At 36.7% G+C, this 24873-nt stretch overlaps 1 protein-coding gene across 2 annotated transcripts; it reads right to left on the bottom strand.

Moving 5' to 3' along the window:
* Positions 1-7106: 7106 nt before the first annotated feature.
* Positions 7107-24111, bottom strand: LOC113357154. Of its 2 annotated transcripts, XM_026600450.1 has the most exons (36): positions 23705-24111; positions 23487-23589; positions 21180-23374; positions 20964-21078; positions 19637-20536; positions 19028-19304; positions 18469-18935; positions 18129-18252; positions 17917-18041; positions 16925-17592; positions 16620-16737; positions 16409-16525; positions 15816-15910; positions 15582-15733; positions 14686-14741; positions 14389-14602; positions 13810-14235; positions 13433-13710; positions 13155-13240; positions 12986-13072; positions 12500-12761; positions 11974-12402; positions 11793-11889; positions 11109-11428; positions 10685-10801; positions 10380-10547; positions 10069-10197; positions 9845-9934; positions 9592-9698; positions 9354-9502; positions 8827-8909; positions 8628-8723; positions 8369-8491; positions 8098-8181; positions 7858-8001; positions 7107-7706 (listed from the first exon to the last, which is right to left on the bottom strand). In XM_026600450.1, the coding sequence occupies exons 1-36, from the start codon at positions 23971-23973 to the stop codon at positions 7374-7376; spliced, it is 9603 nt and encodes a 3200-aa protein (XP_026456235.1). In that variant the 5' UTR covers positions 23974-24111; the 3' UTR covers positions 7107-7373. The 2 variants fall into 2 exon arrangements, 1 of the variants encoding a protein (XP_026456235.1); XR_003363520.1 differs by lacking the exons at positions 7107-7706; positions 7858-8001; positions 8098-8181; positions 8369-8491; positions 8628-8723 and having other exon boundaries at positions 9845-9927.
* Positions 24112-24873: the final 762 nt, after the last annotated feature.

Raw genomic sequence — 24873 nt, 5'->3', positions numbered from 1 at the left:
AAAATCGAGTACTAATAATGCACATAATTGAGATCAAATCGGACACATAAATGTGTCTATCATTATGGTAAGTAATCATCCTCTTATGTCTTCAAAATCTTTCCTCCAACGGAAGGAATGATTTTAACTTTGCCGTTACTTTTATGTTTTTATAATTTCCAGGGTTTTATTTGTGTCAAGTTATATTGCAGATCCAATTATGCAAGATGAGTTTCTTTTTCCCAATTTGGAACCACAAAACCGCAACATGGTTGGTGTTTTTTAGTTTGTATTTTAAAATTTTGATCTTTGAATCTTTTGTTGAGTTGAATGTGGGTTATGTATTTTGATTAATTTTTGAGGGTTTTTGTTTTTGTAGAAAATCATTAGTGAAATTCATTAATTCTGAAATCCATATCAAAATGAGGAAATACAATGCAATGAGATGCAATCCAAAAGTTTCTGAGAAGGAAACTGCAACCATCTTGCTAATGTGATGAAATATCCCGAAGCTTATAAATATCATGGTAAGTTCTTTTAGTTTTTTTTTCTTTTTCTTTTTGATATTTAGATTTGTGTGTTTTAGGGTAAACAACACACATTATCTGCCATAGTATCTGTCCAAATCAGATTAAGGATGGCCCCCATTCAACTATCTACAAAATTATATTTCGGGACATAAAGGATGGTCGAGATTGAGCTACTAACATGTATTTACTCTCTTCTCTCGCGTTTTACACATTGGACAGAGGTCTTCAGTTTGGACTTGTAAAGGATAGTTGAGATCGCAACACATGTTTAACGCTCTAATCCACACTTACACTAGCCCTAATCTTATACTCGTTCGTCTCGTTTTCAGTCAAAAGTGCAATACTGCATTATTCTTCGAATTCAATGTCAGGAGCGTTTCAATGTTGCTTGTCTATCAAATAAATTTTATTTATAAACCCTAACTATCCAGAACCTTCTTCCCCGTTTCGTATGTTGGTTTTTTTTTTCTGAACTGGAGACTCTACATAATCCAATTTATAGGGTTTCGTCATTCCAATTGCACAGTTAGGCCTTCAATCCCTTTCCTTGGCCATCAAATTTGTGGTACCCAAACAATTCGTAACTATTGGTATGTAACGGTAAGTAATCATCCTCTTATGTCTTCAAAATCTTTCCTCCATAAGAAGGAATGATTTTAACTTTGTCGTTTCTTTTATGTTTTTATAATTTCCAGGGTTTTATTTGTGTCAAGTTGTATTGCAGATCCATTTATGCAAGATGGGTTTCTTTTTACCAATTTGGAACCACGAAAGCGCAACATGGATGGTGTTTTTTAGTTTGTATTTTAAAATTTTGATCTTTGAATCTTTTGTTGAGTTAAATGTGGGTTATGTATTTTGATTAATTTTTGAGGGTTTTTGTTTTTGTAGAAAATCATCAGTGAAATTCATTAAATCTGAAATATATATCAAAGGGAGGAAACACAACGCAATGAGATGCAATACAAAAGTTTCTGAGAAGGAAAATGCAACCATCTTGCAATATGCGATGAAATAGCCTGAAGCTTATAAATATCATGGTAATTTATTTTAGTTTCTTTTTTTTTTCTTATTGATATTTATATTTGTGTGTTTTAGGGTAAACAACACATTATCTGCCATGGTATCTGTCCAAATCGGATTTAGGATGGACACCATTCAACTATCTACAGATTTATATTTCGGGACATAAAGGATGGTCGAGATTAAGCTACTAATATGTATGTACTCTCTTCTCTCGCGTTTTACACGTTGGACAGAGGTCTTCAGTTTGGACCTATAAAGGACGGTTGAGATCACAACATATGTGTAACACTCCAACCACACTTACACTAGCCCTAATCTTATCAACGTTCGCCTCATTTATTTTCAATCAAAGCTGCGATACTGCATTATTCTTCGGATTCAATGTCAGGAGCGTTTCAATGTTGCTTGGCTATCAATTTAAATCCATTTTATTTATAAACCCTAACTATCCATAACCTTCTTCCCTGCGTCGTCATTTTTTTTTTCTATCTGAACTTGAAGACTCTATATAGTCCAACTTCTAGGGTTTCGCCATTCCACTTGCACAATTAGGCTTTCAATCCCTTTTCTTGACCATCAAATTTATGGTACCCAAACAATTCGCTATTGTTGGTATGTTACGGTAAGTAATCATCCTCTTATGTCTTCAAAATCTTTATTCCATCAGATTGAATGATTTTAACTTTGTCATTTCTTTCATGTTTTTATAATATCCAGGGTTTTATTTGTGTCAAGTTGTATTGCAGATCCATTTATGCAAGATGAGTTTCTTTTTCCCAATTCGGAACCACGAACCCACAATGGTTGGTGTCTTTTAGTTTGTATTATAAAATTTTGATATTTGAATCTTGATTATTTGTGGTTTTTTATTTGTTGAGTTGAACGTGGGTTATGTATTTTGATTAATTTTTGAGGGTTTTTGTTTTTTAGAAATCATACGTGAAATCATTAAATCTAGAACCCATGTCAAAAGGAGGAAATACAATGCAATGAAATGCAATCCAGAAGTTTCTGAGAAGGACACTGCAGCCGTCTTGGTAATGCGATTAAATAGCATGAAGCTTATAAATATCACGGTAATTTCTCTTACTTCTTTTTTTTTCCCTTTGATACTTAGAATTATGTGTTTCAGGGTAAAAAACACATTATCTGCCATAGTATGTGTCCAAATAAGATTAAGGATGGACACGATTCAACTATCTACAGATTTATAATTTGGGTTATAAAGGATGGTCGAGATTGAGCTACGAATATATATTTACTCTATTCTCTCGCGTTTTACACGTTGGACGGAGATCTTCAGTTTGAACCTATAAATGACGGTTGAGATCGCAACACATGTTTAATGCTCCAATCACACTTACACTATCCCTAATCTTATCATCGTTCGTCTCATTTATTTTCAGTCAAAACTTTTATACTGTATTATTCTTCGAATTCAATTTCAGGAACGTGTCAATGTTGCTTGGCTATCAATTTAAATCAATTTTATTTATAAACCCTAACTATCCTAACCTTCTTCCCTGCGTCATCTGTTTTTTTTTTCCTGAACTTGAAGACTCTACGTAATCCAATTTCTAGGATTTCGTCATTGCATTTGCGCGGTTAAGCCTTCAATCCCTTTTATTGGCCTTCAAATTTATGGTACACAAACAATTCGCTATTGTTGGTATGTTACAGTAAGTAATCATCCTCTTATGTCATCAAAATCTTTTATCCACCGGGAGGAATGATTTTAACTTTGTCGTTTCTTTCATGTTTTTGTAATTTCCAGGGTTTTATTTGTGTCAAGTTTTATTGAAGATCCATTTATGCAAGATGAGTTTCTTTTTCCCAACTTGGAACCACGAAACCGCAACATGGTTGATATTTTTTAGTTTGTATTGTAAAATTTTGATCTTCGAATCTTGATTATTTGTGGAGTTTTGTTTTTTTATTTTTTTGAGTTGAATGTGGGTTATGTATTTTGATTAATTTTTATGGGTTTTTGTATTTGTAGAAAATCATCAGTGAAATTCATTAAATCTAGAATCCTTATCAAAATAAGGAAATATAATGCATTGAAATGCAATCCAGAAGTTTCTGAGAAGGACACTGCAACCATCTTGCTAATGCAATGAAATAGTCTGAAGCTTGTTTATTGACCCGACATATGATTTGGTTTTGTCGGTTTCATTAAGCATACTATATCATATGATTTTAGTATGCTTATTATTGCAAACAATAAATTTCGAGTTTCGAGTTCAAGCTTATCTTGTTTAAACTCCCGAAATATGATTCGAGCAATAGATGTTCATAGATCTTTAGCAATCTTAGTCTAGAACAACTAATTGTTCACAAACTATTTTTGTTTAAATTGATCTTTAGAAAATTTCCAAGCAAAAAATACACGAACTGTTTAGGGTATGCATACCTAGTACGTATACTATGGCTATTAGGAATGTTATGAATTGAATATGAGAGCAAAGTACACAAGTCTATATGACTTCACCAACTACCAAGGATGCGCATACCCAATATACACACCTTGTGGATCTGACTTCACGAACTGCCAGGGGTTCGCATACCCAGTATGCACACCCTTTTGATCTGACTTCGCGAACTGCCAAGATTACGCATCCCAAAATCAATACCTTGTTGATCTGATTTCACAACCGCCAAGGATATGTATACTCGGTTTGCATACCTGGTTGATCTGACCTAGTTCTGGATCTTAAGTGCAAAAGCAAAAGTACACAAACTGCCTAAGGTTAAGTATACTCGTTGTGCATACCTTGACCAACTTTGTATAGTTGAGACCAAGTAAAGTACCCCTAGTTACTTAGTTCCCTCAGTATCCCTGCGTCTTCGACCTTTTGGTCACGCACGTGAATCTCAAGATATAAATCACTATCTCAAGTTGCTTTACTCCTTTTGATCGTATTCTAAACAGCAAAGGAATGAAACTCTTTGGTAACCACTCTATTCAATCGTTGGTAAAAGATATGTTTGAGTTGTTGACAAAGGCTCTTATGTTTAATCTAATAAACTACTTTGTCTGGTTTGATCAATCGGAAACACTCTACCAAAATAATTAATTTCTGGATTTGCAATCAAACAATATAAAACTCAAAGAGAAACTATAAAGTGATGCAGATCTTACACAACTAGATAATCACAAGTGTATCAAAGATAAACAAGATCTAGTTGGATCTCAGTCGATTAAGATGTGTGCACAAAATTCACAATGTTCGAAAACTAATTAGATAAATCTTCTTCGTCTTCAAATCTTCGGTTATCCATGAAGTACCTGCACACATAAACTTGAATCCTCTTGTGATCAATCACGCACAGAATATAGTTTGTTAACAATGGATTATCACAAGATGTATTTAGATCTAACAACAGTTCTAAAGATCCCGTCGATACTTTGATCTAATTTGAGTGACCTTATGTCAGAAGAGAAGGCTCTCAAGAATAATCAAACTAGGTGCAATCAAAGTTTCAACAACCGTTAGTCAATCAAATCAATAATTGAAAACTAAAATAACAATGAAATTATCTATTTTCAAACCAACAGTACTCGTAAAGCTTCTTGATCCCGCAAAAGTCTTTAAATGAGCAGTCGTAAGAGATTTTGCCTAATTAGGTTACTTTCCTCTCCAGATAGACGACTCAACCAGAAACAACACGAATGGAGTTTGCTTGGCTCTTAGGATAGTTTGCAAGAAATGCAAACTCAAGTATTTATAGACCAAGGTTGTTTGGACAACAAGGAAATTCCAAAACCGAAAATATTCTCAAGATATGCATTAAAGTACCTAATTTCGGTTTTCCTATTTCCAATTAATGTCAAACAATATTTCCGAAATCCCTCTTAGAAAATTTCTATTATTAGTTTAGCACATTAACAAATAATCCTTTTCAAGAGGATATGCTTTAATTGATGGTAATTAAAACATATATAACCGAAAATCATAATCAAATGCTTTTCAATATTCCGGTTTAGAATCACCTTGAGCATCAAGGAATACCTTGAACAATTAATGATAAGAGTTATGCACATGTTCAAATAATGTCGACATCTAGAAGTTTTCTATCTTAGCGAACCCTAATTCCAAAATCACACACAACATAGAATATTGGAAACTCGGTTTTTCTCTTGGGACCGGTTATACCATGACTCCCAAACTAAGTTAGGACCGGTTATACCATGACTCCCAATATAGGTTATGACCGGTTATTCCTAACTTCCCAATACTAGTTAGGATCGGTTATACTATGTCACACAATATAGGCTACGATCGGTTCTACCTTGATTCTGAACATAAGTTAAGATTAGTTCTACCTTGTCATCTTGCATTGGTCATCCAAATATTATTCAATGAAAAACCGGACCAACACACTTATGATTTCCCTTTCGATTATGAAAAAAAATCATGCATCTACTTCCTTAAACCAATGTAAAAATACATAGTTTTCTAGGATGAAATCACACCTATATCCCACACATAATCAAATAACTATATACATAGATTATGTTGATGTCGTATTTACGAAGTTCAAAAGATAAGTGTTATACTTTGTAATTCAATATAATTCTTTGATACTTTGATCATAATGCTATGACCAAGTCTAATCACTACAGTGTCATAAATATAGCTTCGCATGTTATGTTTTCGATATAAAGCGACTTGATAGATAAGTTAGAAATGGAAACAAGTCAAGTCAGTATTACTAACCTCATGTGGAAGGATGAGGTCTTCGTCATAGTCGTTACTTCTTCACATTCTTCGGGTCTTCAGAATAATACTTGTAAGTCTCAACATTCCTAAACTTTCTAGTCTAACCAAAACGAAGTTGACTCTAGTAATTAATCAAGCGACTCTAAATGAGTTTTGATACTAAAATATGACGACCAAACTTGACATACCAACGCTTGGTGGGTCCAACTTACCTATGCTTCAACAGTATATAAAATTTTGAAACGTGCACATTCACGTATGCATATCATGAGATGGGCCTTTTGACCTTTGATCTCTTAGAAAAGCAGTGTTACACTTACCTAAAGGATTCCATGAGAATTCCAGAGAAATCCTGCAATATCTAGGCTCCATGAGAATTCCAGAGAGATCCTGCAATATCTAGGTTGCCCTCTATCGTTGGGACACATAGTGGGTAAAGTGGGACCCCAGGCACATGTCTCGATTTTCTCTCGGTTGGTTAACCATTTTCGTTTCTAAAAATTCAAAAACCTGTGCTATTACGATTGTGGGTGATTTTGTAATGATTTTACCAGGTTACTGTCAGTTTTACCCGAATCCAGTGTCACCCGTGAATTCGCCATAGTGATATCAAGAAGTTGTGGTTTTCAGAATCCACGGGTAAGGATCACTGTCGTCGTCGTTTTCAGAATCCACGGGTAAGGATCATTATCGGTTTTCAGAATTGAATTTTTGGAGGTACAAGGTTTTTGCCTTATGGATCACTGTCAGTTTCATTACATTGTATCTTATGGGTGATTTGGTTTAATTGATGCAGCAATACAGTTTCTATGTCGTATCTTATTACTATATAAATTTGATCTCCAACTATTCTCGAAAAGGATTCTCAAGTATTTTGTTTTAACTTTTAACTGGATTAACAACTATATTACAAGACTAAGAATTTACGGCTATTTATGGACATCAAGAATTTACTAGTATATATTCACAATGCTAAGGAGCAAAATAAACCTTAGCTCCTGTTAGTCAGGACTTGGAAGTTGGACCCCATCCAAGGGCGTTGCTTTAACAAAAACTACCCGGAGAGTAAGCATCAAAAAATTTATGGCATCGGGCAAAAAAAAAGAAAGGGCAACTAATTGTTTTCCCTCTTGTCGAGAAAAGTCAACAAAAACCCACTCACAACTCGCCTGACAATTGAATTTGGAATGCACCGGCACAGTCTTCCATCAATATATGCTAACAAACCCGAAAACACAAACTTACTGATCCCCCATTGCAGATTAAACTTCCCCTCTGGCTTTTCTACTGATGCAGGGACAATGGACATACTTTCCTTCTCCTCTGACTTCCCTTTCTGTTTCATGCCAGTTATAACCTTATCTGCTTGATTCCTAAGCATGCGGATTGTAAAACTCACAAACAGGTGTTCCCACAAAGTCAGAATTGTTGGTCCTATTTTCCACTCCTGCAAGAGAGAAAGACAAAAAAAGGAATAAACAAAAGAATTCTCACTGATGGGCTCACAAATAAGATTCAAGGTTTGAAAACAAAAGCTCAAGTGGATGAGGCTGACTTTCTTACAGGACCCAAACACAACATGAGTAAAAGGAGCTTACTGTTTCCCCTCGAAGATGGCGTAATGGACGGGAACTTGCTGGTAATTCTCCTTTTAAGAGTCCCTTGCTCATGAGGAAACTATTTACGCGATCCATAATCTCGCTTATGAGGGAAGTGCTTGGAGGTAGATTCTTTAGAATAACCTGTCAGATATTGGTGGATGCTAACTTTAGAAAGGAACTAAAACCCACCATATATGGGAATATATCCATGGCCCAAATGGAGTGTTCTATACTTACTTGGTTGTCAATGACTCTGACTCTGAGATACTCTTGTTTATACAATGCATCCAACATAGCTTGTAGATATCCTTCAATATATAACTGCATTTGAATCTCGAAATTAGTATACACTGAAAGAGTCTAGAAGAAAGGTGAATAAATAAATGGTCTTTCACAATCCAACTGTTCTGGGCTAATAAAAATGATAAGCAAGCAGCTTTCTTGTGAAAGGGTCAAGAACCTAAATTCTTAAATGAGTTTCAATGAAATGATCTTAAGCAAAAGTTACCTCGTCAACTCCAGGACTACGGTCAAGTTTAATTTTTCTATCTGGACCACCCTCCATGACAGCCGTCCCTAACAGTGAGGGCTCCATGGCCAATCTCAATATTCCTTGGTGAAAGCCCGTAATCTTCAAAAAGAAACATCCAAAAAGACATGGTAAGTATTTAGGAACTAAATTTAGCTAACAGACATGTTAACAGAAGAGGTAATGCATACGCATGAAGGACAAACAAACGAGTACAAAGTCGTCTGCATAAAAGTACCATTCCATTAAAACCATTTGCTTCTGCTCCACGCAGAATACAATCTGATACTTCAGTAATAGCAGCAAAGAGAACATTTGACCCTGCTGTTTTCACCTGCAATGCGAAAAACACAAATGATATCCGATGCAGGTATCACACAGTGCCATGTATCTAACCCTTAGAGGTAATGAATATACTAAATTACTAATGAACTTACAGTTTTGCCAAGATCGCCAATATAGCGTTTTGTACCAGAAAAACCTTTCTTGTTGATGCTTTTACTGATGAACTTGAACATACCTGTACACAAGAACAGAATTTTAGACCAATAGGATGAAAAGGGTTTAGTCTGGTAGTTGGTTCAAATTCAAAATGTGAAAGCGCAAAAACAAAAACTATTAAATTTGTGCTAGAAAACCAATTAATAGCAGTATGAAACCCCGTGACACAAGAAAATAACATCTTTGAGATGAACAGTCACATTGTCAGTCGGGAAAGGCCACACTGCATTTGTTTCCAAAAGTTTACAAAAGAATAGATAAAGAGCTTGATTCAACATGTATCTAGATAGAGCTGGATGACTAATATGCACGGCCAAAATAGGAAGCTAAACTAGTCCTGCAATCACCCAAAAACTAAAACGCATAACTGGAGATTGGCTGATTTAGTACACTAGATACAATGCCAATGTCAAGTCCAAGAAGACTGGTTAAGCAACTGGAATAGTAGAGTACAATCTCATACCCAAAGTAATCCCTGGAAGATTGATCAAGCCACTAGAAGGATCGAAAAAGACATCGAGAGAGGATGAAGCTGAGTCATCAAAAATAGAAGCAAAAGCCGGCGGTAGCAATGGGCTTCCCTTTGCAATGTAGACAGCCCTCATCGCATACCTAGAGAACACAAATGTTAATATGACAACTGCGAGATGTGAAAGGACATAAAATCACAAAAACATGAATAAAACTGTCAAAACACTTACCACGAATAATGTTGTGCACACTTAATAAGCAATTCACGCACTGTTACAAGAGCATGAGTGACCAAAATACCATTGAGCTCAACATCTTTATTTTTTACAGCTGGGATCTAAACATGTGCAGAAGATTAGGAAGGAATTAAAAAACAATGAATATGGTAGAAAGTGGAAATATAATGGCATGCGAAGTACCGTGACACTTTACAGTTCTAACCAAATCTTACATAAACTATTGCAATAAAGTTTTAAAAGGCACCTTTATCACACTATGCAATAGTGATCTAAGAGTCTCTTGAGCAGAGCTATAATTTGAATCTGAACTCCCAGGGAGAAAGCTTGCTACAATCTTGTAGAATAAGATTAAAAAAAAAGGGTCTAATGTAAGCTCAGTTTTGATTAATCAACATATACATCAGTTAAGAGCATGATATTTGAGACGGGTAAGATGACTAATGATAGTTGAAAATTAAGAAATCACACCTTAACTGGATGGATCTCAAAATGTTTGAAGTAAAACTGTCGGCTTGGAGCCGTCGAGTCACTGAGAGATGTCCTCCAAAATGGAACAAGCTTCATTAGTGTCTCCTCGTCAATGTTCAAATCAAGAGGCTGGGAGTGACAGAATAACATCAGCAAATGACAGTATCTTATAAATTCGGTGTACGTGACATCACAATATTTAAGAGTTGAATGCTGGTATCTTATAACATCAGATGGTGAACAGCACATAGAACATTTGTAAGACAGCATAAGTTTAAAAGAGTATATGTACTACTACTACATAACTGTACCTGCAAAATGATGGAGGCATAATTCACTTGTTTCACATTGGAATTTGTTGGAACTAGAGTAAAAGCAATAAGCAAAATGTTTCCTTTTGCTTCCGAGTAATTTAATTGATCTCGTCGTAACAGTGCTGCAAAGGGAGCTCCTGCCCATTTCTCTTCCACATCCAATGACTGTATGACTCAACACTTGTTATTATTCAGAAAAAAAATGTAGAGATTTTGATTACCTGGTTTGCACAGTATATATAGCAAAACAAAACCTCAGACAACTAATGTTTTTGGAATACATCCGAGATGTGACAAATTACCTGTAATGTGATCTGATTATACTTTATCCGATCGGTATATATTGAATCCAGATTGATATTTCCAAGCCTTGCTATTATCAGTGGGGAATAATCTGATTGTTGACTTGCATCTTCATCCTTCAAAAAATTTAAAGCACGACAAGTAAATGGGTCATATTAACAAGAGTATAACCTGGCAGCATGATATACAGGCAGCATGGTAACATGAAGTCATACGGCAACAGATATAAGATTATGTTGATCAACTTAAAACTGATTCAAAAATATTCAGGCTCGATGAGAAGAAGAGAAGAAAAAGAACAAGATTAATCCATGGTGAGGTGAGGAACCTTGCATCTACTAGCAGTAACTTGGCCAAATCAGGAATACGCTGATGTAAAACATTTGTTTAATGACAAAATGTTATTTTGTAAATAAGACTAACCTGTTTTCCCTGCTCAAGTAAGTGAATTATTAAATTAGAAACTCTAAACTGAATCTTTGCACATGGGTAAAGTGCTTTATCTTCATCGGAACAATCGTGAAATTCAGATATTCGTAGAATCCTTGTAGAGCCATCTGTATATACTTCATACCCCACCTTTGGCATCTCAAGCTCAGTTGACCCATCCCCATTTCGTCTCTGTTTTCCTGGTTTCTTATCCAGAGGAAAGTCCAACGCCAATCCTCTCTGCTGACGTACTTTAAGAAGAGGTTTCCATTCACAGACCTTCTCCATATTTATTTCACGGGAGAGGCGCATACCTGAATAATTCACCCAAAACAAGGTATTGGGTGACACAACACTTTTAATATTCACATTAAATTGCTTGTGACGAGATGCTCTGTGGCTATATAAAAGCAAAGGAGGCACAACAGACTCATTTGCAGAAACAGAGATCCCCTGAAACTTTGGTGCATTAGCAATTTACTAATTTTAGAAACCATGAAAAAATCTTCGACCATGTGCAGCACAACCATAATAAGTTATGAGGAACTAGCATGCAAAAATAAATGGAATTGCATTTCAAGACGTTAGGGATTATGTGATGAGCGACCAATAGGAGTTTATCAATATTGGAATTTAGAACCATGAGAAACACATAATAGTTTAAATAGTAGCACATACCAGGAATGTGGACTACCAGTTTATGAGGTAAACTCAAGTCATCCCAGACATAACTGACAGAAGTTCCAGATCCTAGATTCTCTGGGACCGATGAGTCCTGCAAAAAATTGAAAAAAAAAAACTTATATAGCATAATATTCAAATACAGCGTAGTAATAACGAAGAAAAGTGATGGAGTAACCTTCTGATAATATGTTATTGATGCATCGCGCAAGGAGTTCTCTATACGATAGGGTAAACTAATATTTGGCGGCCTATGGAAGTGCAAAACTAGAGTAGAACCTTCCTCTACAACATGTACCACTGCAAACTCTGTCATTTTATTATCTTGCTGAGTAATTGTATTCGACTGATTGCCAGGAGAATCCAAGGATCTTCTAAACTTCAAAAAGAATCTTCCTAGTGAAGCAACACATATTGGTCCAGACCAACTCCATCCAATCTCGTCCAGGCAAAACTGGATATACATTAGAGAATCCTCGTTAGCATTTCTATGTTTCTTGAGAAAGGAGTCAAAGGATCCGATTACTCTCCTCTTGTTCGGTCCAGACCTCATGTTTATAGCTGCTCTCTGTTTGCTATTAACAGCAATGATACCATCACTAACATCCTTTTCAAGCAGAAGGAAAATTATTAGATACCGCCATTAAAATGAGGTACATAGGAATGTATGAACTAAGTGGAAAAATTAAGGAGCAAGTGAAGACCTCCAAATAACATTGACGGACGATAATGGGGACCGGTGACTCATTGCAAACAACATATCTTGGAACCAGCGATACTATTTGTGATGGCACGAGAACATTCGCCTTATACGGATTTAGTGATACACTCAACGTGGTGATAACTTTGATTCCAGCTCCTTCATCAACCTCCAAACACAGTTCTGTAAATCTCGACAAAGCATCCAAATCTAGCCGCGCTGCAGATGCTTTTTCTTCCAACGAAATAAGTTGTAGCTTGTTGGATCTGGTGACACGATAGATGTGGATTGCCATAGCAAAATAAAATAATTCATGTTAGTACGAAAGTTCACATTGAACATGGAAGGCCCAAGATACACTGTCAAGAGTAGTGATGAATGGAGGGATAATTTAGGCAAGAGATGATAAAATATAGCTCAATATTTCATTTAAATTTTCTAGCATGTTCCAGAATGCATGCGACTGAGATCAATGCTGCTATAATCTTACTTCAACAACCATGACTTGGTCGACTTTGGAGGCAGAAGTGTACCACGCTCCGGAGAAAGGCTCGAGCCCAGTCTATCAGCTTCTTCCCTGTGTAAAATTAAGGTATCAATAAAGCTAAAAACAGAGATCTATAATATGTGTATGAACTTCCTTTGATGAACCTGAGTACCTAGACAAAGGCTTCTGGTTGGCTGTGAAGCAAAAGAGGGTAAGATCACTGTCATTGTGCAACGAGTAAGAAGTAAAGACAGCAGCCTGCATATTTTACTCACAATCAAATTACAACCAAGATAGATGCATCTGCGTTAAAAATATCTATAACTACTACCATGTGTTACCATAATGATAAGAAATGCAACAAGATATACACCAACTCACAGCATCAGTCAAGTCACATAGTATATTAAAAAAAAATCTATCACAGTACACAACAAGTAGAAAAGCTACCTCCAACATGCCCCTGTTTCCACGTTGTAATCTTAACGAGGCAAAGTATTTTCCTGAACCAAAATCCAACTCTATATCCAAATAATTGGTGTTACTTTTCTGCTTGTGTAACTTCTTTACCCAATCCCCACTGTTCACAGGTTTGCACCTTAAACTAAATTCAGTTACAGTAACTGTGAAGTATATCATTGCCGGATTTCCATATAAGCATGCACTTGATCCACATACTATAGTAGCCTCCTTCCCAGTGTGGTTAACACCACCAGATGTACCTAGATCTACAGCAGGTAGCAAAATAAATATTGCAGCTTCAGAATATTGTAAAGCAACTCATAGTCCAAGTATGTTATGCTATTGCGAGGTTACATTAGCATTACCCGGATAAGTTTCCGTTATAAGCACGTGTATATCAGATTGCAAGCAATTGAAGACATGGACTGTAGGAAGAAGAAAGATTTCCTTCTGCTCTTGTATCGCAACCGGGGATGTCCTCATATCTGCCGTCTCTTTAACATTACCAGGATGTATAAAAGGTACATCTCTTCCAATGGTTTGAACCAAGAAATGTAGATCAGTTAACCGTGCTCCTTTCGTGTTAATAGCACAGCGTACAGTACCAAAGGAATGTGTAACTGATTCAGCACCTAAAGATCTCTTGACTCTGTAACTTAACTTGTCAAATACTCCAGATAGACGAACTGCCTTTCCACCTTTAAGATCCTCTGACCAATTTATTGAAATTGATTCTCCAGAATTTCCAAAGCATTCACTTACTTCAGGTCGAATAGAAAATAAGAAATTACCTACAAGTAAATTTAGCGACCAAGTAAGATTGTCAGAGATACATAAAACAGTAGTCATGCTGATAACACTTGAATGTCAAAAATCATCATTCAGTAACAGTTGAATCGGCTGATTTTATCATGTCGTCTCTGGAGAAAGGAGGTTAAAGTTACCAAGACTTAAAGACATCAACGCCTTCTTTGAACCCCCACTCAAGTTCATAGCATCAACTGATGCCATACAATCATCAACTGTATCCCCACTCCTCAGCAAAAATGAAGCGGATTCTGCTTCTTCTTGCTGAGGCCGCTGAAAGCGTAACATCATAGAGTATCCAGTTTCATTGTGAATCCTTAATATCGGAGAAACTATAATGGACAATCCATCCTGAAAATCATAAAATGAAAAGAATGATGCTAACAGCATAAATCTATAGAAACACATACTTTACAGAGTCAATCCAAGGATACCTCAGTCTTTTTGGAAAGTTCAACCACAACAAATGGCCCAGGGTAAGATCTTGAATCTGTCAAGGGAAACTGATATGATTACTCCGAAGTGTAAAACAGATAATACATGAAACTAGAAAGCAAGCAAATTTTCTTATAATTCAAAACATCCTGTTAAAGAAGTGAACTAGTTAAGCAGATGGGTTTTTTTCTTTTTCTTTTTCTTTTGGGCAAGGGGTCAGCGCAGATGGGTTACTTAGCCGGCAGAACTAAGCTTTTTGCTTACGGACGTTAGACTGCTTGATAGACAAGGATTTGAGTTTCAAGATAGATTAATTGACTTCGATGCCTCTTTAGTAAAGGGGTAAAGCTGTTGGGTGTTGATAACTACGACCTAAGTTTGAAACTCGCCAGCATTCAATTCCTAGGGCCAAATTAAGAAAAAATGATGTAGACTAATTGACCTGCAAAAGTGTCTCACGTGTGGCTCACAGATCCCACCGAACTAGCTTAAAATGCCTAAACTAAGATACAAGTCTGTCTTTGCCTCAGTTACTCTTACTGAAAGTTCTAACTCAGGCATGAATTGTATACACTGAAGTCAAGTCAACCTATTCCTTGGTTAAGACAACCACGACATACAGGCATAGACAACAGATAACTATGTAGCTACATATAAGATTAAGAAAATAAATTATAGTGAAAAGTATAACAAAAAGTAAAAGATGATGGAATAACAGATGAACTCCTATTTGGTTTTCCACCTGCCCAAGAGTTACATAAATAACTCTTGGGTGAAGACTGGACTACTACTGACCCAAATTTGTAACCCTTCAATAAGAGCTTTTGTCGATAGATTTTACATTTTTTGTGGATGTCAGTATTCAGTAACACACCCACTCACTATAAGATGATACCTTTTAATGACGCCACACGTGTTCTCCAGGCAAAAATTTGAGCCTTTAAAAGAGAAAGGTGTATTGGAGAAGTCGAAAAAGAACCGGGCACATCAAGCTGGACCGACACAATCGATGAATTTTCTGGGAACTGTTTTGTGGATGCCATATCCCTTGCAAACGAGTAAAGTTATCAAAATTAAGAGATGTGATTAACATATGAAGTTGTGAACATAGGCACAGAGAAAGACGTACTTAAGGAAGATTAATGCAGATTGCTTTCCAGCTATTGCTGTGTGTTGATTATCATAAAAATGACAAAGGATGTTTAAGCCCGATTGGTTTTCCACCTGCCCAAGAGTTGCATAAATAAGCTTTCTTGTAAACTAGGAAGTAAAGTTCATTACAGGATAGACCTTCAAACTCCATATGCACAGCAAATGAAGTGTTAAGGTACATAACAAGCATATTCATCAAGCACTCAAGCGCAAAAAACATATACAAAGTGGTAATGCTCCTCAACCCCACCCTTGAGAAGGACTTGTTTGTAGGTATGAATAATGCATCGTGCCAGTTTTGCAAGGATACAGAAGCTTGGATACTCTTGTAAGTAGTAATGAACTAAGTTTCTCAAATGTCCTACATAACTTGGACCCAAAGGCCTCAAGAGTCATGTTCCAATTTTAAAAGCTAGCTCATCATCCTTGGTACTAACTTGTAAGAAAAGTAAAGGTTACACAATTAGAAATGTGCATACTTCATCCAAGAGTCAGCTGTATACCCCAAAATCAACAAGTACCAGATACCGAAGATTGTTACATTTTAGATGTATATGAAAATTTGATTACCTTGCAGCAATTAGCCAAAATCATCGAGTTTTTCACCGCATAAGGACCAGCAAGGTTCAATTTTCCAACCATAAACAGAAGTATGTCCAAAGAAAGCTCAGTTAGATATACATCCACCTGCCAGCATAACACAAAGAACTATTAGAATACCATGTGTGTGGTATATCTTCAATCATGAAAACAATGTGACTTGGGTAATGAAGTGTTAGACCTGATTCATTCTAAAATAGAAATTAACAGGCACTCCTTGTGGGACAAGTGCTGAAATTTGAGGTGCAAATTTAGTACGGTAGAACATACACATTCCAACAGGTTGAACAATTTCTCTCCTGCAACATTAAAAAAAAAAAAGTGACAACCAAACACATCCAGAAGAAAAATGTCTAACTTACGTGTGAGATCGAGATCCAAACAGACAGCAAGTAGGCAACTGGAATTTTTATCTCGATGGATAAAAATATAAAGCAAATGAAGATTAACACAGAAATTTTAGTTCTTCTATTATGAAATACTCACCACAGATTGGTCTGAGCATCAAAGTGAAGAATCGCAGCAGTAAATGTACTAATGACTCTTACTTTTGAGGATAGGACTTGAATGATGAATTGGATATTATTAATGCATGCCTGAAGAAGTGGAAACTTGTCCTTTGCATCTGGAACACTGTGAACAATATTCACAGAAAGCTTGTCAACTTTAATGCTTAAATATGGATGGTCTTTAGATTGACTAGAAGACTCTTCTTCACCGATATCACTATTCTGTCCCTGCCCTGCATCAGAAGGCCTTCTTACAGGAGTAATCAGACTCGAAGCATCATGTTCGAGAGAAAAATCTTGGAGCACTTTCAGCTTAAACGGGTTTCCTGGTTTTCCCACAAATTCTGGAAGCCCATCAATGAAAGCAACACCATAATCGCACTTCTTGTTAACAAGGTAAAAGGTATTTTTAGAAGCTGGCCTGTGAGACTCCAAGTCAGTGTCTCCCTCATAACTGTCGGGCTGATAAGGAAGTGCTTTCCATAGTGACCCGTCATCATCAATGGTGCTAGAGATATCAACAAAACTCGATCTCCGATGGAAGTTCATTCGTAAAGCTTCACCTGAGCTGCTTCTAGCGTGCAATGATATTAAGGTGAACCATGAAACTGGCAAGCCCCAGCTCCTTCTACTACAATGTTTTACCTGAAGATAGGATGGGAAAATTAACAGAACACGTTGCCATGAACACTTCGATTATAAACCGACATAGAATTAAGCATTTCTAAATGGCTCCTGTGAAAGACATCTGTCAAAGATGCATTACCAAACATAAAATGAACACGGAACGGTAAACATGCATGGCGCTCTAATCAACAATCCAATTAGGAAAAAGCATCAAAAACTTCTACTGCAGGTCACTTTCTATCACAAGGTGTCGCTAAATTATTCATATCCTCCTTTTATTTGGTCGTAACTAATATTAACCTAAGAAATTATGAGCTCAAAGAAAGGTGGAGCAATATATACCCTGAAAAGAGCCCTTTCTTTAGCTAGAGAGTAGTGGATGACACCAGTCAAACGGTAATCGTTTTCCAAATCTTCAACAGCAAAATACATGTGCTGGTGAATATCTTGCAACGCAACAACAGCTCCTAATTGAATCATGATATATCAGCTAAACGCCTTTCAAATTAGGAAAATAAAATTACTCTTTGCAACAAACGAGTAAATACAAATACCATCAGGAATTGCAATTGAAGCATTGTCTGGTTCTAGGCTCCTTGACAAGTTATTTTGTTCTGCACTGCTAGTAGACTCCGTGCTGGGGACCGAAGATAAAGGTGCAACAAGAGACAGGAGCATCTGAGACAGCAAAAGCATGTCAACAATCCCATGTAAGGCATAGACTGTGTTATCGAATTTAGTATACATATACACATGTAGCTTCATTTTTCATTGGGACATTAAGTGACCTACATAGGGAAGAATCACACTGTTGGTGAATTCTGGCGAAAAAAAGTTAAAAGTGATTTCTAAGAAAAAATCAATTTGTATAATGGACTGAAAAGACGTGCCAACCTGTATTTCAGACAAAGATACTGTGAAGTCCAAACCAGAAAGAGAACCAGTACCAACCCAATCACTCTTCCACATGACTTCATCCCCGGCAACATCATTCTCAATCATCAGGCAAACAGCTACATGCTTCACAATACAGTTTGTATCAATTATCTGGGAGTAATCAGAAACATCAACTTCAACCTTAAATTCTTCGTCTGGATCTGGAGAGCTTGAGCAATTTTCATAAAGCAAACCGGGAGGTGTTGAGTCACCAGATAAAGAGCGGGTGGACGTCTCTTTAGCTTTAACAGACCGAAAATGAGGGAATTGAATGCCATTGGTTGTTTCATCAGCACTACTACTTTGACCAAGATGCTGGGAATGGATAGATAACCGTGAATTATCAAAACATAAATTTTTTTTTGAATTCTTAAAATCAAGGTTCAAATGGAAGTCAGCTTCTAGCATAAGCTCCCAAATCCCCCCTGCAAAAAAGAAGTGTGTGTGCTAAGGAATTTTACATCTATAGGAATGCACAAAACTACTTAAGCAAAAACTAGAGAAGAGAGGCATTTACCAGATTCATCCACAACAACAAGTATGAGAGAAAACTGAGTCAGTATTATCCTGAGAATCCCCAAAAATCCCCACTTGGATACAGGTGGTGTAGTTCTTGTGTCTGACACTAAAAGTGGGGACAATGTGCTTTCACTGCGCAAGTTTCCCTCGACAGGTTGAACTGTTTCAGATTGTGTTCCAGATGTGGGCAAGAGGTTCTTGGTATACAGATAGTACACATCAAAGCAATGCAGAAACATAGCAAGAGCTGCAGTTTCAAGAACAATGAGACCACCCTGTGAAATTGCATCATGTTTCTTCAAATTAGAAGACAAGTATTTTCAAAGACCAACAGAGCTACTCTAAGAAATACCTAGAACAGAGTAACCAATATTCAGTTTTTTACAGCAAACTAGCATGGTTCAGCTATGGCTATACAGAAGGTAAGGTCTAAAAAGAAGTGTATCATCAAAAATGCACACCCATAACTGCAACATTAGTGAACCATCACTTCCGCAAAACAAGTGGACACACACAAATATCAATAAAACACAGAAGGAAGTTATGGCTGAAACAGAAAAAGAAGCATTATTGAGAAATTTCTATTGGATGTGAAAGAAGCAAGCACCTGAATCGTCCATGAGATGGCGTGTAAATCTCCGCCAATTGAAAGAGATGACTGAAGTATCTTTGGTTGATGTTCTTCAGTAAGAGCATTGCGTACCGAGTTATTGGCCATAAGAATCTCACCAACTTGCACATCTATGAGAAACTCATAACTCGGTGATGGCACCAGACTACTTGTATTACTCGACCATTCACGTTCAAAAATCTTATTAGAGACATGTGATTGGATGTTTGATTCATCAGCAAGATTGGTTGAAGAAGGGTCGTTTGTGGCAGCTGGACTTCTACTACCAAAAACTGAGGTTGGGAGTGCACCATCGATTTTCCCAGAAGTTAAAGCATTCACATGAGAAGTGACAGATAAGGAAATAGTGCAATCAGAAAGGGAAAATTCGTACAAGCAATTATGTGATAGATGAAGTATATCAGTAAGCCCGCATCCACGACTGCATTCTTCAATCAGACTTGGGTATTTGAAAATAATGGACTTGATATTGAATAGATCAATGAGAACCTTCACAAGGCCATCTTTGAAGGAAATCTGAACACACCCTTGCTGGAGAAAAGCCCCCAATCCGTGCTCAGGAACATCAGAAATTATTAAGTTCTTACTAGTGGAAGCACCATTGGTTTGCATGTTGTTCGCTGTTACAGTGTTTTTCCGGGTGTTATCCAAAATGATATCATGTGGCCCGAAGTCAAAAGTAGCATCAATTACCAAATGCATGCTCTTGGAAATCAAGAATGCACCTTCCACTTCATGTACTTGTGCAGACCCACCATTAGGAGTGTCCTCACCTGGTGTACTTGTCGCCATTGTAACTTCTCCAGCATGGACCCCATACATAGAGTCAAGACTTGTGAAATCGTATGATATTCTCGAACATATGTATTCAACCACCTGGGGGATCAAGTTGAGATAAACCAATAATAAGGAACAGATTTACTCATATTCTCGTATACAAGAGAAAGCAAGTAATACTGAAGATAAATTGGATATCTTTGAGGAACCAGCTAAAAGAAATGGGTGGCAGAAACAGAGGAAAGTAGTCTATATGTACCCAAAAATGAAAAGGTGATGGTCAACTTCGGGCGAACTTGTACACACAATATCAGTCTATCTTAGCATCAGATACAGAAAAAATTGTACCAAAGAACTCGTCGCTTTTAAATTATGATGAAACAACTTAATTTAAACATTAAGGAAGATACAAATAATAGAAAAATATAATTTAACCTGATAAATAGCCCATATCTCATCCATTATGATGAAACAACTTATTTTAAACATTAAGGAAGATACAAACAATAGAAAAATATAATTTTACCTGATAAATAGCCCATATCTCATCCATATATGATAAAATCGTGACCCCCTTAACTATTCCATGCAAAGATGTTGCTAAAGTCGAAATATTTGTAGCCAGCGAATCAACGTACTCCCTGAGAAGAAAAAGACACAAGTTGAAACAAACATAGAGATGCAACAAAATTTCTACATGCCTAAAGAAATTACAGCTGGAAATAATGGTAAGAATCCGTACTTGCAGGATGAAGACTGGATCACTACTGGTTTTAAGTCAATTACTTTGGATCTTCGGTTTTCTCTTACATCCTCAAAGTAAGCATTTAACCCATTCATCCTGAAGCAACAATCAAGTGTAATCTGCAATTCAGATATATAATTGACATTCATATTTTCGTTCACAGTGTCTCTCAACCAAGGCTCCTTCCTGCTAAATTTCTCTGTGGTATTAGGTTCCTGGGTTGGCCATACAGCAAATTCAATGTTCTCCAGATCAATTGCCAGCAGCATATCACCGTGACCTTGAGTAAACGTATCACGCTGTTGTTTTGAATTAAATAACCCGTCATCTTTAAGTAATATTCGAACAGTAGAACCAGCAATAGCTACTCCAACTTGAATGTTTTTCTCAGGTATCACCCTAAGCATCGCTACTTTCGCTCCATTTTTGCAAGATTCGTAGTACTCTTGCAATCTTAATTCTTTTGGCTTTCCCCTGATGATAGGAGTGAGTGAAGAAGACCTTGTTCTACTAATAGCAGCCCAAGAAAGAGTATGTTCGAACTGCGTAACCAACATTGCTACAGACATAACCGAAGAATATCCCAACTCAAAATTAAACTTTCCCACAGTCATATAACACCTTGAAAGCCCATAACCTGGCTTACTTAGGCCTGGCACCATAAGAAAGTTTTTATTCTCAAAGATAAGGAAGGGATTTCCCCATGAATGGACCTTACTCCCTTCTAGTTTTTTGCGAATTCCTTTCCAGTTTGACCACAATTCTTTTAGATAACTTTCCAGATGAATGAACGAGGCATTGCCGCTAGAATTTGAAGATTCAGCTGCTAATTTGTCTGGAAGGACAAATTGTGGTGCAGGCTCACTCCATACAACTACACTTGACTCGTGGCTCTTCTCTTTTCTTCGTCCTTCAGTCGAAGAAAAACGATTTACCTCTTTATTCAAATTACTATCTCTAAGTGGATTTATAGATGAATGTGTACAGTTGACTTTCAAATCCCCACAAGACAATGATAAGGACTGAGTGGTGTTGTCTGCCATGTAAACTAAGAAGAGAGTATCAAGTACCATACAGAATGAGCCTAAATCCAAGTCAGCACGGGGAACTGCGTTTATGGGGTGAATGGCAACAGAAACTTTTCCGAGTACTAAACTGAAGCAAGATTGTGGTGAGAAATCTTCAGAAATAACCGGAAATGACTCATCAGTTTCTTGACCTGGATCCAACCCATTCTTCACAAATAAGAAATGTATTACAGGATAGAGGATCCAGCATATAGTTTTCCAAATGATAGAGAACAATGAAAGAATCTTCCAGATACCTACACGTATCTTTTGCATCTCGGTAAGTGGTTCAGAATTAATAGATTGGGTATGATGAGTATGTGTTGCTGCCCTGTAACGAGCTACTCGTCGTGCACGTGCAACTGCTTCTACGGGCAATTTCTTCTCGGTCTCAGTAATCACCTTCCAATGATGTCTAACACAAGTGCGAAATGACTTGTCTATAGACACCCTAATTGTAGCTTTTTCGAGTTTCTTTTCCACATAATATCCAACCAATGATAACAAAGACTCATATGCTTGGACATAACACAACCACAGCATAACAAGATTAATCGTGCGATGCAAGGATAACCTGGTATTTGGCGTCAAATAACAAATTCTGCTTGCAGCAATATTCCATAGTTCCCTACCATTTCTACAAGGCACGACTTTCGGAAGTAAAACATCAAAACCTAGGAGGATAGGAAGATCAATCGGACAAAATGCGAAATTCAGTTGTGGCGCGCGAATTTTAAAGTCAAGCAATTGAAGATCTTTCAACTTAATGTGACTAACAACATCATTTGAATAGAAAACGGTATTAGCGTGGTTTTCTCTTTTCAGTTCAATCTCCATACCATTAGCATTAATAACCAAAGAACTCTCCCTGTCGTTAGCAAAAGCACAGCGGAACACAGATCCTAAAATAGAACTATTGTTAAGAAGCGAGGATTCCACGCTAAATTTTCCTATCTTGAACAAAGCAATGGAACCCATACTAACTGGAAATTGAACTTCACAGTGAATATCATGCATTTCTAAATGACACTGCTTGAGTATAAGATTCATCAACGAATTAATAAGCTGATTTCTTGCAGGTGTAGCAACAGAAATCTTTTGGATTATATCATGCAATGTAGTTCCCTGAAATTCAGTAATGAATCAACTATAAAAACTCAAACACAAATAACATTGAATTACCTAATCTCCTAATACCTAGTTTTCATTACAACTAAATTTTAGTGACTAGAATTACCTCAGGATCAATGATAGACAAAATCTTCTTCTTCTCCTCACTTAATCCAGAAACTGCACTCTGACCTCTGCGCGAATGTAAACGTTCGCCATCCACAATTTCCCTTCAACAAAACAAAATCAAGAACGAACTTATCAAACTCATTAGCAGTGAAATTTCAAAATTACATCAACACATTCAACTTACATCACAATACAAAGAGACACGGATTCGAATACCTTGTTGTTAATCTAACATGAACACCACGAACTTCGAATGTAAAAGCAGGAACAGACCAAGAAGAGAATTGAACACTCAAATTGTCAACCCTAACATCTTTGAAATACAAATTCGAGTCCTTAATCAATTGGTTAAGAACTGTAATGTCGAAACGAAGAGTTTTCAGCGTTCCGGATGAACGAAGAAAACCTAATTTAAGTTCTAAGTCTGGTTCAGTTAGTAACCATGGTTGTAACATGGATACTAACTTTGATCGGATGGAAAACATTCCTTCTTCCTGTTTAGATAAGTTTACGAAGTTCCACTCTTCGCCATGAAAAACACCGGAATTGGACTTGAAGAGCTGAAGTTTGTAATCCAAGCACTGAAGATAATAGTGGAAGGGAAAATATGTCAGATTAGGAAACAAATGGGAGGGAGAAAAAAGTCAGTGTGTTACTGAAACGATTAAACGGGAGATGTTGTTAAGAAAAACGGCAAGGTTGCGAGCTTCTTTCGGCAAGAATCTAATTATATCGTCTGACAAAACGGTTTTAGACAAAAGCTGTTAGTAAGTTCGCGAATGATTCGCGAATCATTCGCGAATTTTTCCGTATCACGAATTTTACCGTCTTATTCGCGTACGTTTGCAACTCCGAACCCAAGTCGCGTATTATGTGGTATTCCCGGATTATTCGCGAATCGTTCACGAATTTTACGTATCACGAATTTTACGTCCGCTTAATTCGCCATAAATTCTTTAGCTTTTACTTTTCAAAGACTCCATTTTTTGGGCTTTACTGCCTCCAGAGCATACACGACCGAATATTAGACGTGTTGTAATTTTTATGAAACAAAAACGACTGAAGAGATTTGAAGAAGGTGAGAGAGATCTCAAACTCACTAACCAAGCATCTAAACCACCATACGACGTCCTCTTAGATAACTAATGTTGTATATATTATTAATATCATCATATTAAGTTTATTTTTTCTTTAAATAACTCACACATATGCATAAAAATTGGTCTATGACCTTATAAATACAAATTATTTGTTATATATAGATACCGAATTTTCAGAGCCGAACTCACATTTATAAATCGAATTATACACGTACGTATGCCGTTCCGAATAACTGACGAATCACGTCCCGTTGACCGAATTTTGGACCGAATCTGGATTTTACA

Source organism: Papaver somniferum, chromosome 3, assembly GCF_003573695.1.
Source record: "Papaver somniferum cultivar HN1 chromosome 3, ASM357369v1, whole genome shotgun sequence".
In the NCBI taxonomy this organism is placed as follows: Eukaryota; Viridiplantae; Streptophyta; class Magnoliopsida; order Ranunculales; family Papaveraceae; genus Papaver; species Papaver somniferum.
Note: the sequence above shows the minus strand (reverse complement) of the source record. Positions and strands in the feature narration are given on the sequence as shown.